At 38.2% G+C, this 12,636-nt stretch overlaps 1 protein-coding gene across 1 annotated transcript in view; it reads left to right on the top strand.

Moving 5' to 3' along the window:
- LOC119075409 (dynein heavy chain 7, axonemal) overlaps positions 1-3,154 on the top strand; it is a 30,106-nt gene extending 26,952 nt beyond the window's left edge. The window contains exons 49-53 of the mRNA XM_037181854.1: positions 1,730-1,882; positions 1,963-2,041; positions 2,149-2,300; positions 2,472-2,753; positions 2,817-3,154. Of these exons, the coding sequence (XP_037037749.1) occupies positions 1,730-1,882; positions 1,963-2,041; positions 2,149-2,300; positions 2,472-2,753; positions 2,817-3,029 (879 nt within the window). The 3' untranslated portion in view covers positions 3,030-3,154. The remainder of the gene's footprint in view (positions 1-1,729; positions 1,883-1,962; positions 2,042-2,148; positions 2,301-2,471; positions 2,754-2,816) is intronic.
- The last annotated feature ends 9,482 nt before the right edge of the window (positions 3,155-12,636 follow it).

The raw sequence follows: 12,636 nt of genomic DNA on the forward strand, positions 1-12,636 counted from the left end.
ATATTCCATTAACGAGCTTAACCCAAAAATGTCTTTCTTAGTGGGATAATTGTCTTTTGTGGACCATTAAGAATTACTCAACTAATAACACGATGATATCACGGGACGATACAAAAATTCTTTTAGGAATATTTCTGAGATCCCCCGACCGTCATAGCCCAACTTTGAACTTATCCTCGGGAATGGAATTCCCCGTCGAATAAAAAAAGTTTTTGAAACCCGTTGAGGATTACGTCAAGCTATCGTGTTATCTAGGAACGAGACAAAAATTCTTTTGGGAATATCTCTAAGATCACCAGCCCGTTACGACCCATCTTCAAACTTAGCCTCAGCAATTTAATTCCCCGTCGATTAAAAAAAAGTTTAAAAAAATCCGTCGAAAGCTACTCGAGTTATCGTGGAATCAAGCGACCAGACAAAAATTCTCTTGAGAATATCTCTAAGATCACCCGTCTGTTATAGTCCATCTTCGAACTTAACCTGAGGAATTTAATTCCCCGTCAAATAAAAAAAAGTTTTTGGAAATCCGTCGAAAATTACTCAAGTTATCGTGTTATCAACGAATCATCAAAGTGTGACAAACATTTTCTGTATTTAAGGTTTTTGATACATTCATGCATTTTCAATCATAGTAGTGATCATTGTGTGACAAACATTTTAGGGTGTTTATCGTCCGTAAGACCCATGACTTTCAGTCAAGGGAATAATTTATTGAACTTCTTCTCCCAAAGTATAATTTAGACTGACTTATCATAACTAAAACTACAAGGATTACAAATCAATTTGACTGCTTTGACCGATATCCAACAAAATTCTGGAAATTTTTTGGAATTCTGAAAAACTCTCTGGTTAAACAAGGCAAAGATCTTGGATCTGGGTTTCTGCTTCTCTTCAGATCTTCTTACTATACTGGTAGATTGGTCAGACTTAACTTGACTTGAGTAACCAAAGCGTGCTCCTGTGAGCGATCCCATGAGAACATTGGACGTGAGGATTTTGGTTTGATTGTGAGTCAGACCCTAATCCCCCCTTTTCGTTCTCCTTGATTACATTCAAAGCACACATTAAGACGTCTCCACTCTCCTCGCTCAACTTCCACCTTTCGTGTGTTCTGAATGCTATCAGTGTAGGGCACACCACTCTGATCTACTATTTTCTTATAATACCACTACCACAGAGTACTTTCTGTGGTAACTAACTCAACCACCGTCGCACGATCTATGTGGTCGGACTAGCTACTTTATCATCTTTTATCAATTACCTTTTCCACTTGACTTTACCTTTTCTCATTTTGTCTCACTCTGTACCTTTTTTGGTTCTTTTACAGTCATCTTGTTTCAAGTGTCCTTCCTTCATCATCTATTTTACGTTCATGTCCATGGTTTACTTCATTATTTGTATTGTTTTCTGAGCGTGGGAAGGAGAATTAGGTAATAATACCTCAAGTCATCTGTTACCGACAATGACTACAAAAATCAGCGACAACCACTTACTGACGTTGCCTTATATTGCGAAATGTATTTTACAACAAATAAAGTAAAAGATTTTGCTTCAAACCATAGGCAAAGGTTTGAACAAAATAAGTATTAGACATATTGCTTGGTACGACAGATCCACATGGCCGTCTTGTAAAATATTGAATATTCTAACCACGCCACTAAAGTCTCGAATTTGCATTCGGTCGCACTATCCTTTCGTAATTTTGATTAACAAAACGTTTACCAAACAGGCGACATCTGGTGACACTGACGCTCAAACATCGGAAAAACTGGTACTCGATGTAGCGAGAGATATTCTGGACCGGTTACCGAAACCGTTTGACCGTGATGAAGCATTGAGAAAATATCCGACACTCTACCATCAGAGTATGAACACCGTACTTGTATGTACCACTTCCGGTTGACGGAATTCAAAGTGCAGTCATGCAGTCTCCTTTAATCGATTTTATTGGAAATGTTTTAGGTACAGGAAATGGTTCGTTTCAACGATTTATTGCATTGCATCGAGTCCAGTTTAATTGTTGTGGAAAAGGCAATCAAAGGAAAGTATTGAGATTGTGGTTTAGCGAATATATATCTTATGGGCGAACGGGTCATAAGTTGTGACTGTAGACATAACAATTTGATTATCAATTGATGATATTGACAGGTCTTGTCGTGATGCCACTGGAAATCGAAGAGGTTGTCAACTCCATTTTAACTTCAAAAATTCCCAAACTGTGGATGAAAAAGTCCTATCCGAGTTTGAAACCACTGGGAAGTTACATTAACGACTTTTTGGCTCGACTGGAATTTTTACAGGTAAAATTCTTAACAGTTCCACTCAGAATGAGGCGGAATCACTAGCCAAACGAATTGTCTTTCCAAATTCCATCCATCTAAGTTAAAATCCATTGAGCTGATCCACTGATTCCACTAGTGGTTCCTCCCTCCACTCAAAGAACTGCAAACGAATTTTCCATTTATCTCTAGAAATGGTTCGATGTCGGTCCACCGGTTACCTTCTGGCTATCTGGATTCTATTTTACCCAGGCATTCTTGACGGGCGCTCAACAGAACTTTGCGCGAAAGTATGTCATCCCCATCGATCTGTTAACCTTTGATTACTTGGTGCAGCAGCAAGATGATGTGAATAGTCCCCCCGACGACGGTGTCTATGTCTATGGATTATTCTTAGAAGGTGCGAGATGGGATCGGACTAAAGAATGTTTGAACGAAGCCTTACCGAGAATATTATACGACACTATGCCACTGGTGAGTAAGCGGTTTCGGTTACAACGCAACCGGTATGATTGCAATCAATTCAATTCCACTTAGATATGGTTGACGCCTCTCAAACGGAGCGATTTAAAGCAACGACACTCGTATGTCTGTCCAGTATACAAAACTGCGGAAAGACGCGGTACGCTATCAACAACTGGTCACAGTACGAACTTTGTTGTTGCCATGACCCTGAATTGTGCCCCAGAAACAGATCCATCACACTGGACGCTCAGAGGATGTGCCATGTTGTGTCAGCTGAGTTCATAAAATTTAATTTTAAAACTTTCTGTGTTTCCCGGTTGTGGGTGTGTTGTGTTTGTGTGGTTTGAATTTCCAATTTATTTTCTAAATTAATTTTTTTCCTGGAAAATTTTCAATTAAAACAACGGATTTTCATTGCAATTTCTGTTTGAATTGGGATTGGCGGTTGAATGGAGAGCACCGGCATTCATCATGTTAGCTTTGCAGGTAATTAACATTATGTTGATGGTGATGTGAAAGGCAAAAAGGAAACGGACGTGGCCATATCGCTGCAATTTATCGAGTAAAATGTTTGATTTAAAATTAATTATTTTGCCTGTTGTTGGTTACGTAACTTGAATTGCTCAGAACTAGATATGTGCGCCGGCTGACTACGACACTTTCTTTTCCCTTATAAGTGACTTCATTTTGCGCCTTCAATCACTGACATCGACTGAATTTGTACATTTACATCAAGTTGCCGATGGCCCCTTTCCTCCTTTTTCTTTTCTTCCTTTCCCTGCCGAGACGATGAACAAAAAATGACCGGCGCACATATCTAAACTCAAATGATATTGAAATTTTGGAATCTTTTACGTGTTCCAATCCAATGTACCGTCGGAGCAGTAAATTAAATATGGATCCGGATCTGGCCTATCTATTTGTGTAGGCTCGCTGCATCTGTAACACACGACCTTCATTAGTAATTCGTTATTGATTAAGCCCAACACACACGAAACGCACGAGAATTCATCAAATTAATAAAGAGGCTCTATCTGCCGTCCTTTTTTGTCGAAAAATACAGCTACTGCCATAAAATCCACCCAAATGTTATATGTTGTAGCAATACACCACGTACTATCGTATCTAGATTTCAGTTACTACAATCGCACAACTAACCTAATAATTCCCCAATAAAAGAACTGTCGTCGGGCTCATATATACAGAATTAACTGACCGACAACTCCTCGCAAATATTTTTAACTCGTCAAATACCCACTATTTCGCGGGAGTCACTAGGTCTGTCGAACAAATCAATCGCAAAGGAAATTGATCAACGGTACGGAAACCAAAGCTTTGATCCCGTTATCTTAGCACTGCTCCTAGGAAAAACACCAATTTTTCCAAAGTCAAAAAGCCTTCGCATTTTCAAACATGTATGCGTGTATTATTGCATGTGTTGTGTGTTCTTATTCACACCAAGAGATCGTGAAATCTCCTGTCTTTACGAAAGAAATTCAAGACCTGTTTTGATTGCGTAAGCCTGTACATGCTAGGAGCAGAGCTGTGCTATTGCGTATTTGAATGTTAGAACTACTAGATTTCAACAGGTAATAAATTGGAGGGAACAAAACCTACATTACAAATAGCGTCAATCTCTTTGGATCTTTATTTTCCTTTCCGTCATTACAACAGTTCTTTCCAAAAAACGAGGAAAGTCCGTAACATAGCGGAATTACCCTTCAAATAATGCACTTAGAGTAACGGCCTCAGTCACAGCCAGCACTGCTACTAGCATGAACACTGAAGATAAGAGCTACCGCTTAGGATTGCTTCAACATAACATACGGTAACACAACGAAAATAAGTCACCTATCTGTACAAAAGAAACGCCTACTGTGATTTCATTAGCATCCGAAAAATTTCATGCTAGAAGCAATGCTGTGCCTCAGTCCAACAACGTACCTTTAAGATTTCCAACACTTCTATTCGGTATTCAATTACCTTTTGAATGCCACAAATTTTATGAAAATCGAGTGAAATTAATTGATATATTTACAAAAAAAAAACATTTCTAGAGCCCAAACCAACGCACTCCAAGAACAGGCAAAGGAACTGATTTCATTAACTGTCATTTGGCCTCTTATTTTGTGTCGTCCGTAACCACGGCAGAGTAAAATAAGCCAGGCAGTAACAGTTCATTTTCGAAACGTCAAATAAGGGACCAACACACTGTATGAAAATGAACTCAAATGAACACTGACATAAGTTGAAAAAATTTATTCGGAAAAAATATAGGGTTACTAGTATATTCAGGTCTCTAGTCAAATCAGCGCTCCTGCCTGGTTAACTTTACTCTGTCGTGTAGTAACGCAATGGCTTATATCAACATAAAAAACTAAATTTAAATGAAAATTTTGGACTACTGCATCGTGGAGGATCCTTATTTAAATTCTGTTCTTGGAGTGCGTTCCCCACTCACCCGATTTTAATAAACTTCTTTTTCGTGGATTGGTATCGTCAATAACGATGGTGCCACGAGAAGGGCCTGAGAGTGAATCCTAGAAAGACCGACCTGGTGCTCTTCAGCAGAAGACGCACTGGATCGGAACTTGTGGGTAGGATCAGGCTATTCGACGTCAACGTGGAACTCTCGACCCAGGTTAAATACCTGGGACTCCCAGGCTGGGAGTGACGCTTGATAGCAAACTTAACTGGATTGCTCACGTCAAGGACAAAACGCAGAAGGCTTTGACGGCTTTTTGGATCTGTAAGAACTCCTTCGGGAGGAATTGGGGTCTGCCGTCGAAGGCTATTCTGTGGCTCTATGAGGCCGTCATCAGACCCATGATATGTCATGGGTCGGTGGTGTGGTGGCCGAGACTAGACATAGAGAGAGCGCGGAAAGAGCTAGGGGAAATTCAAAGGCTAGTGTGCATTTGCATAACTGGAGCTATGAAGACCACAGCTACCGCGGCCATGGAGACACTGCTGAATGTACCACCGCTCGACCTGATAATTCAGGCTAGAGCCTTCGCCACGGCGGATCGGTTGGTGCAAAATGGCTTGTGGACTTCTAACTTCCGGGCAGGGCATGGGAAAATATGTGGCATGGTAGAAAGCCCAGTTTTCGGTATGCCCAGAGACCGGATGACACCGGTGATTGACATCACGAAGCGATTCGACGCTACCTTCTTAGGCAGAGCAGATTGGCTTAACGGCTGGCCTACTGGCCTATCAAGGGGAAGTAAAGTCAGATTCACTGACGGTTCGAAAACTCCAAATGGAACAGGAGTTGGAGTGTATGCCCCAGAAACGGGGCTAGTGTTTAAGGAATATCGGTTTCTCAGGTTCAATTATTTTATGTCGAATCAAAAGACTGTTGTTTATAGATCAACGTTATAATATGAACTAAATTGCACAGTACAATGCTTGACATTACATAATTTAGAAACTTAATTGACTGTGCCAACTATTAAGATAAACAAAAGTTCAGATTGGTCTGAACATACTCCCGGCCAAGACATTATAAATCGTCTTCAAATAAAACTAACACAAAAAATTCAAAATGAAATGAAATTGGCTCGGAAGATAAAATGAATGAAACGGAAAAATTTACTCAAAAATAAACTCAAATTCAAATCCTCATCGGTCAGGCTGCACATTGGTCTCGAAATAAATGCGCACTCGATTTGACAAAAAAGAATTGTCAGCTCCTTAAACGTGAGATGTGACGACCCAACAATTTGTTTGAGGTGAAACTTCATTGATTGCACTGCTGCTTCCCAAATTCCTCCGAAATTACTTGTTGTTGTAGGATTGAATTCCCAATCGACGCCGTCGTTGGTAAATAAAGCGACTATTTCGTCCATTTGTTCTCTCAGTGCGCTCTGCTGTGCCTTAGAAAGCTCTTGTTAATGCTTGCACATGATAATTGAATGGAATCTTTAATGCAATCGAATCGCATATAATAATTACTATATGCGCGCGCATCTTCATGATCGCGCATGCGCAATGCATTAACGATTTTATATATCCAGGTGAAGATGCATGCATAATGTGAATTATGCATAGCAGATTCAATGAAAACTTATGATTTTTCTTGGAATAACAAAATCTTTCGGTTTTTGTTTATTTATGAATTTGATTCCTAGAAATTCGTTATAATTCTCATTAACGGATTCAATAAATTTAAATGTTTATAAACATGTCACTTGCATGTTTATAAAACAAGTATTTGACATACTTCCCACGATAATTATAAGTGATCATAACAATAAGTTCTTTGTTTAGATTTAGTATAAATACTGTAATGATTGATTGAATAAAACAGAGTTTAATTCTCCTTTGAGAAGAGAACAACTTAAGTTTTACTTATACCGATAACGAACACGTATTATAGTAGTTTACTATACATAATTTTGGTGACCCCGACGTTTGACGTGTAAAGCGTTGGTAACAGTAATAAATTGTAAAAAGAATTTCTAAGGGACTGCAGCCCTGAAGGAATTCTTTAAGCGTTTGGACTTGGTTGGCAACCGTAAACCCTCAGCTCTAAGGCAATCGTTACGAAAGGAGCAAAGGAAAGTATTTGGACTTGGTTGACAACGGAAAGTCAAAGCTCTGGGCAGTTATTGGAACTACTGAAGGGAGCATAAATCAAGTATTGGGCTTGATTGGAAAAATAAATCGCAGCTCTAAACCAGTCACATAGAGACGCTGAAACGAATATAAATTAAAAACCGGTAAAAAATGTCAGACACCACGGCGATGCTCAATGAGCAACAGGTGATTGGGGATCGCATGAAACAAAGGGTGCAAGCATTCCAAGCATTGGCGTTGGAAAGAAAAAGTGTACAATACTTAAAAGAAAGAATTCAGAGAGTTGATGCTGATTGGGCAATTTTCTTTAAAAACAACACTGAATTAAAACAAAGCGATCAGGTAGAAAGCTCGCATTTGTACTTTAGTTCCGACTATTACAATAAAATTGAAAAAATAGTGAAGGAATATCGTGAAGAATTAATTCAACACCTTGAGGAATTAACTAAAAGTCAGGATACAAATCCAGGACCAAATCCACAAAGCGGCATTACGGATCCAGCTATAATAAGTATGGTCTCAGCTAACCAGGATCCTGCAATGGTGGTGAATATTGCAAAAACAACTCTGGCTAACTTTGATAAAATGCTTCGTGAATACTATGACAATGAAGCTATTATGGACAAGATTGACGCAAAAGCAATGCGCCAAATGATCATCAAAAAATGGGAAATGATCACGGAAATGAACTCTAAAGTTATGTTCACGCCAGGGTATGACATTCATATCTACTTTAAAATGGAAAGTGGAATGGGCAGAATCTTCGCAAAAACAATCGAAGATAAGAACACAATGACATCAAATACGAAACTGCCAAAGTTGGAACTTCCGAAGTTCAAAGGTGACTACTTGGAATGGGAACCGTTCCAACAATTGTTCATGAAAATGATTGACAATCAATCAAATATGAGTGGCTCCGAAAAATTGGCATATTTAAAAGGACAACTGGAAGGTGAACCAAAAACGTTAGTTCAGGCATTACCAGTCATAGACGAAAGTTATGAAGCCGCATGGGATATATTGAACCGTAGATTTCGCGACAAGCATACGATTTTAAAGACCGCACTGGATAAAATTTTTAAAGGAGAAAAAATGAATCCAAGATCAATCAAGCAAATGAAAAAAGTGTATGATAGCATCAACCAAGCGTATATGATAATCGATAACATGAATATAAATGATGCTCTTCTGCAGTACATGTTTTACTACGCAGTGGAAGGACGAATCGATGGCCTCAGTATGAACATTTACGAAAATACATTGACGGAAGTTGGCGAATTGCGAAGCTACAGGCATTTCATGAAATTTATGAACATGAGAATTCACCACTTAAGCAGCAAATATGAAGCACCGAGTGAAAGTGGTAAAAATTATCAAAAACCGCAAAGCAACCAAAACAATAAATCGAAAGTGAGCACTGCGCTAGTTGCAAATAAAAACGAAAAAGGCAACAAGCACTTCAATAAAAGTGATAGTGATTACTGCAATTGTAAAGAAAAAGAGCATAAAATATGGAGTTGTCCTGTTTTCTTAAAGAGCACTCCTGCCGAGAGAATCAAGGAAATAAGAAAAAACAGATGCTTCAATTGTTTAAATAAGGGACATAAAACCAGCGAGTGTAAAAGATCCAACTGCCCGAAATGTGACAAAAAACACAATAGCTTATTACATATAGAAGAAGCTAAAAAAGTGCAAACAGTGTTATTAGGAAATAACGAAAGAGAAGTGGAACATGTGTTCTTAGCCACTGTAGCAGTGCACATAATTGATAAAAATGGATCACCAGTGCAAGTAAGAGCATTATTGGACTCCGGATCCCAACTCAATTTAATGACCGAACGAATGCAGAAAAAATTAGGATTAACATACAAGTGCGCAAATATGGAGCTGTTGGGAATAGGTGAAGTAAAAACAAATGCGAAAAAACGAACAGTTATTACGGTAAAATCACCAATATCCAGCTTTAAGGAAAATTTGGAAGTATTTTTGTTAAAAACGGTTGCAACTGAGCAGCCAGAAAAAAGAATTGATATAACTAATTGGAACATCCCTAAGGACATTCAATTAGCGGACAAGCAATTCAACGTACCATCAAAAGTCGATCTGATCTTAGGAGGAGAAATATTCTTCAAATTGTTAAAATGTGGCGAAATATCAATCGGTAATGGATTACCAACTTTACAAGAAAGTGTGTTCGGATGGATAGTTACAGGAAAAGTGCTAGGACTGACACCATCTCAGGCATATGTTGGCATTGCTACCGAAAGTGCATTGGAAACCCAGTTGGCGAAGTTTTGGGCAATCGAAGAAAAAACTCAAACTGAGAAACCATTAACCCAACTGGAGCAATCTTGTGAGAAGTTTTTCCAAAACACTACAGTAAGAGACAAAATAACAGGAAAATTCATTGTCCATCTACAATTTACAAAACATCCATCCATTTTGGGAAATTCGGAAAAAATGGCAATTCGCCGTTTTCAGCATTTGGAGCGGAAATTTAAAAACGATCCAAACATGAAAGATGAATACGTGCAGTTCCTAAGAGAATATGAGAAACTTGGGCACATGACAGAAATTGGAAAGAACTTAGTTAATCCAAAAAACTATTTCATTCCACATCATGCAGTACGAAATCCAGGCAGCAGCACTACCAAATTTCGTGTAGTATTTGATGGATCTGCAAAATCAACTAGCAACATATCGCTAAATGAAATATTAGCCAACGGGCCAATTTTGCAGCAAGATTTATTTTCGATAATGGTTAGATTCAGAACTCATCAATATGCGCTATCCGCTGACATAACCAAAATGTACAGACAAGTGGAAGTATGCAAAGAAGAAAGGCCGTATCAGATGATTGTATGGAGAGAAAACGAAAATCAACCGTTGAAGTACTACGAATTAAACACACTTACTTATGGAACAACTTGCGCCTCATATTTACACGCATTGGCTGAACAACATAAAGAAAAATATCCATTGTCATTCATAGCAGCAAAAAGAGATTTCAATGTTGATGATCTAATGACTGGAAGTGATCAAATAGTAGAAGCGGTGGAGCTTCAGCGACAAATGATAGAAATGTGTAACAAAGCAAATTTTACGTTGCACAAATGGTGTTCAAATAGTCCTACGTTACTGGCATCAATTCCAAAAGATAAGCAAGAAGTTAGTTTGGATATTAATGCAGAAAAGCAAGAAACAAAAGCTTTAGGCATAAAATGGGTACCGAAGGATGACATATTTAAAATATCGTATACACCGAAAGAAAATACAAAAATTACTAAAAGAACAATTTTATCGGAAAGTGCGCAACTTTTTGATCCTCTTGGAATGGTAAATCCAGTCATCTTAATGGCAAAAGTGTTTATGCAACATCTATGCATAATCCATATGGATTGGGATACGGAATTAATTGAAGAGTTGCAAGACAAATGGAAAAAATTCAGAAAAGAATTATTAAAATTGAATGAATTATCCTTTCCAAGAAAAGTAATAATTCAAAACGCAATAGACATTCAACTGCATGGATTCTCCGATGCATCGGAAATGGCATATGGCACTTGCTTCTATTTGAGATCAATTGATGGTAATGGCAGCATTCAAAGCTCCTTAATCTGCTCAAAATCAAGGGTAGCACCTATCAATACCACAACACTACCAAGATTGGAGCTTTGTGCAGCTGTAACAATGGTTGAACTGGGGGAAAAATTAAAGCAAGCCTTAAACATCAATATTAGCAAAGCATTTTATTGGACGGATTCAGAAATAGTGCTTTCATGGGTGAAGGGAGACAAAAATTACAAAACGTTTGTAGCCAATAGAGTGGCAACCATCAAACGAAAAACAAATATTGATGAATGGAATTACATATATACTAAAGAGAATCCAGCTGACCTAATTTCAAGAGGCTTACTACCAGAGGACCTAAAGAAATCGAAATTATGGTGGCACGGTCCAGAATTTTTAATAAAACCAGAAAGTGATTGGCCAGAGGCAAAACCAGCATTCGTAAATGATCCAAATGAAGAAAAGAAAGTAAAAACAGTGCTTACAGTGAATTCGTCGGAGCACTTCATTGACATAATCAATCACAAAAATTCATTTGAAACATTAAAAAATGTAGTGGCCTACATGTTGAGAGTGAAGGATAAAAAAAACAATTCAAGTGAAATATCAGCCATTGAACAAAAAAGAGCTATTAAGGTTATTTTGCAATACGTACAACAAGAATTTCATGTGGAAATGAAAATGATTAAAAAAGGCATTGGTAGCAAATCAAAATTTGGACAATTGACACCATTCATTGACGAAGATGGAATAATAAGAGTTGGTGGACGATTAATAAAAGCAAAAATTAGTTATGAGCACAAACATCCCGCAATATTACCGAAAAATCACTTCGTAACGCGATTGATTATGGAGGACATTCATAAAAGGAATCATCATGCAGGAGCGCAAGCATTGTTGTCATTTACCAGGCAGTATTATTGGCCTGAATCAGGAAAAAGATTGGCAACAAGGATAGTTAAAGATTGCGTATTATGCACGAGATCGAAACCAATGTTAATGCAGCAAATTATGGGAAATCTACCAGCAGATAGAGTTAACATAGCAAGAGCATTTGTGCACACAAGTTTGGATTTCATGGGACCATTTGACATACACAGCATACCACGAGGCAAGCGAATAACTAAAGGATACGTTTGCATATTCGTTTGTCTAACAACAAAGGCAGTGCACATGGAAGCAGCTCCAGATTTGAGCATTGACGGATTTATTGGATGTCTAAAAAGGTTCATTGCCCGTAGAGGATTGGTAAAGAAATTGATATGCGACAATGGTACTAACTTCAGAGGAACGCATAATAAATTGGAAGAGCTGTACGAAATCATAACCAGTGAAAAAGGGAAAAGAAAAATCAGGAAATATTGTGTGGAACGAGATATAGATTGGTTCTTTACTCCAGCAAGAAGTCCGCATTTCAACGGTTTAAGTGAGGCCGCAGTAAAGTCAGCAAAACTTCACTTAACAAAAATTCTACATTCAGTCCAAATAACAATTATCGAGCTTGGAACAATATCAGCAGAAATAGAAGCAATCTTAAATTCAAGACCACTAACAGCAATGTCTAACGATCCAAATGACATCCAGCCGTTAACACCTGGACACTTTTTAATAGGAGCACCACTCAACACAATTGATGACAGATTATTACCTTACAGTTCGAAAGCAAAATTATGGCACAAATTGGTAGCGATGAGGAATCAATTTTGGGACAGATGGTCAAGCGAGTACTTATCAGAACTGC

Source organism: Bradysia coprophila, unplaced genomic scaffold (assembly GCF_014529535.1).
Source record: "Bradysia coprophila strain Holo2 unplaced genomic scaffold, BU_Bcop_v1 contig_200, whole genome shotgun sequence".
Lineage (NCBI taxonomy): Eukaryota > Metazoa > Arthropoda > Insecta > Diptera > Sciaridae > Bradysia > Bradysia coprophila.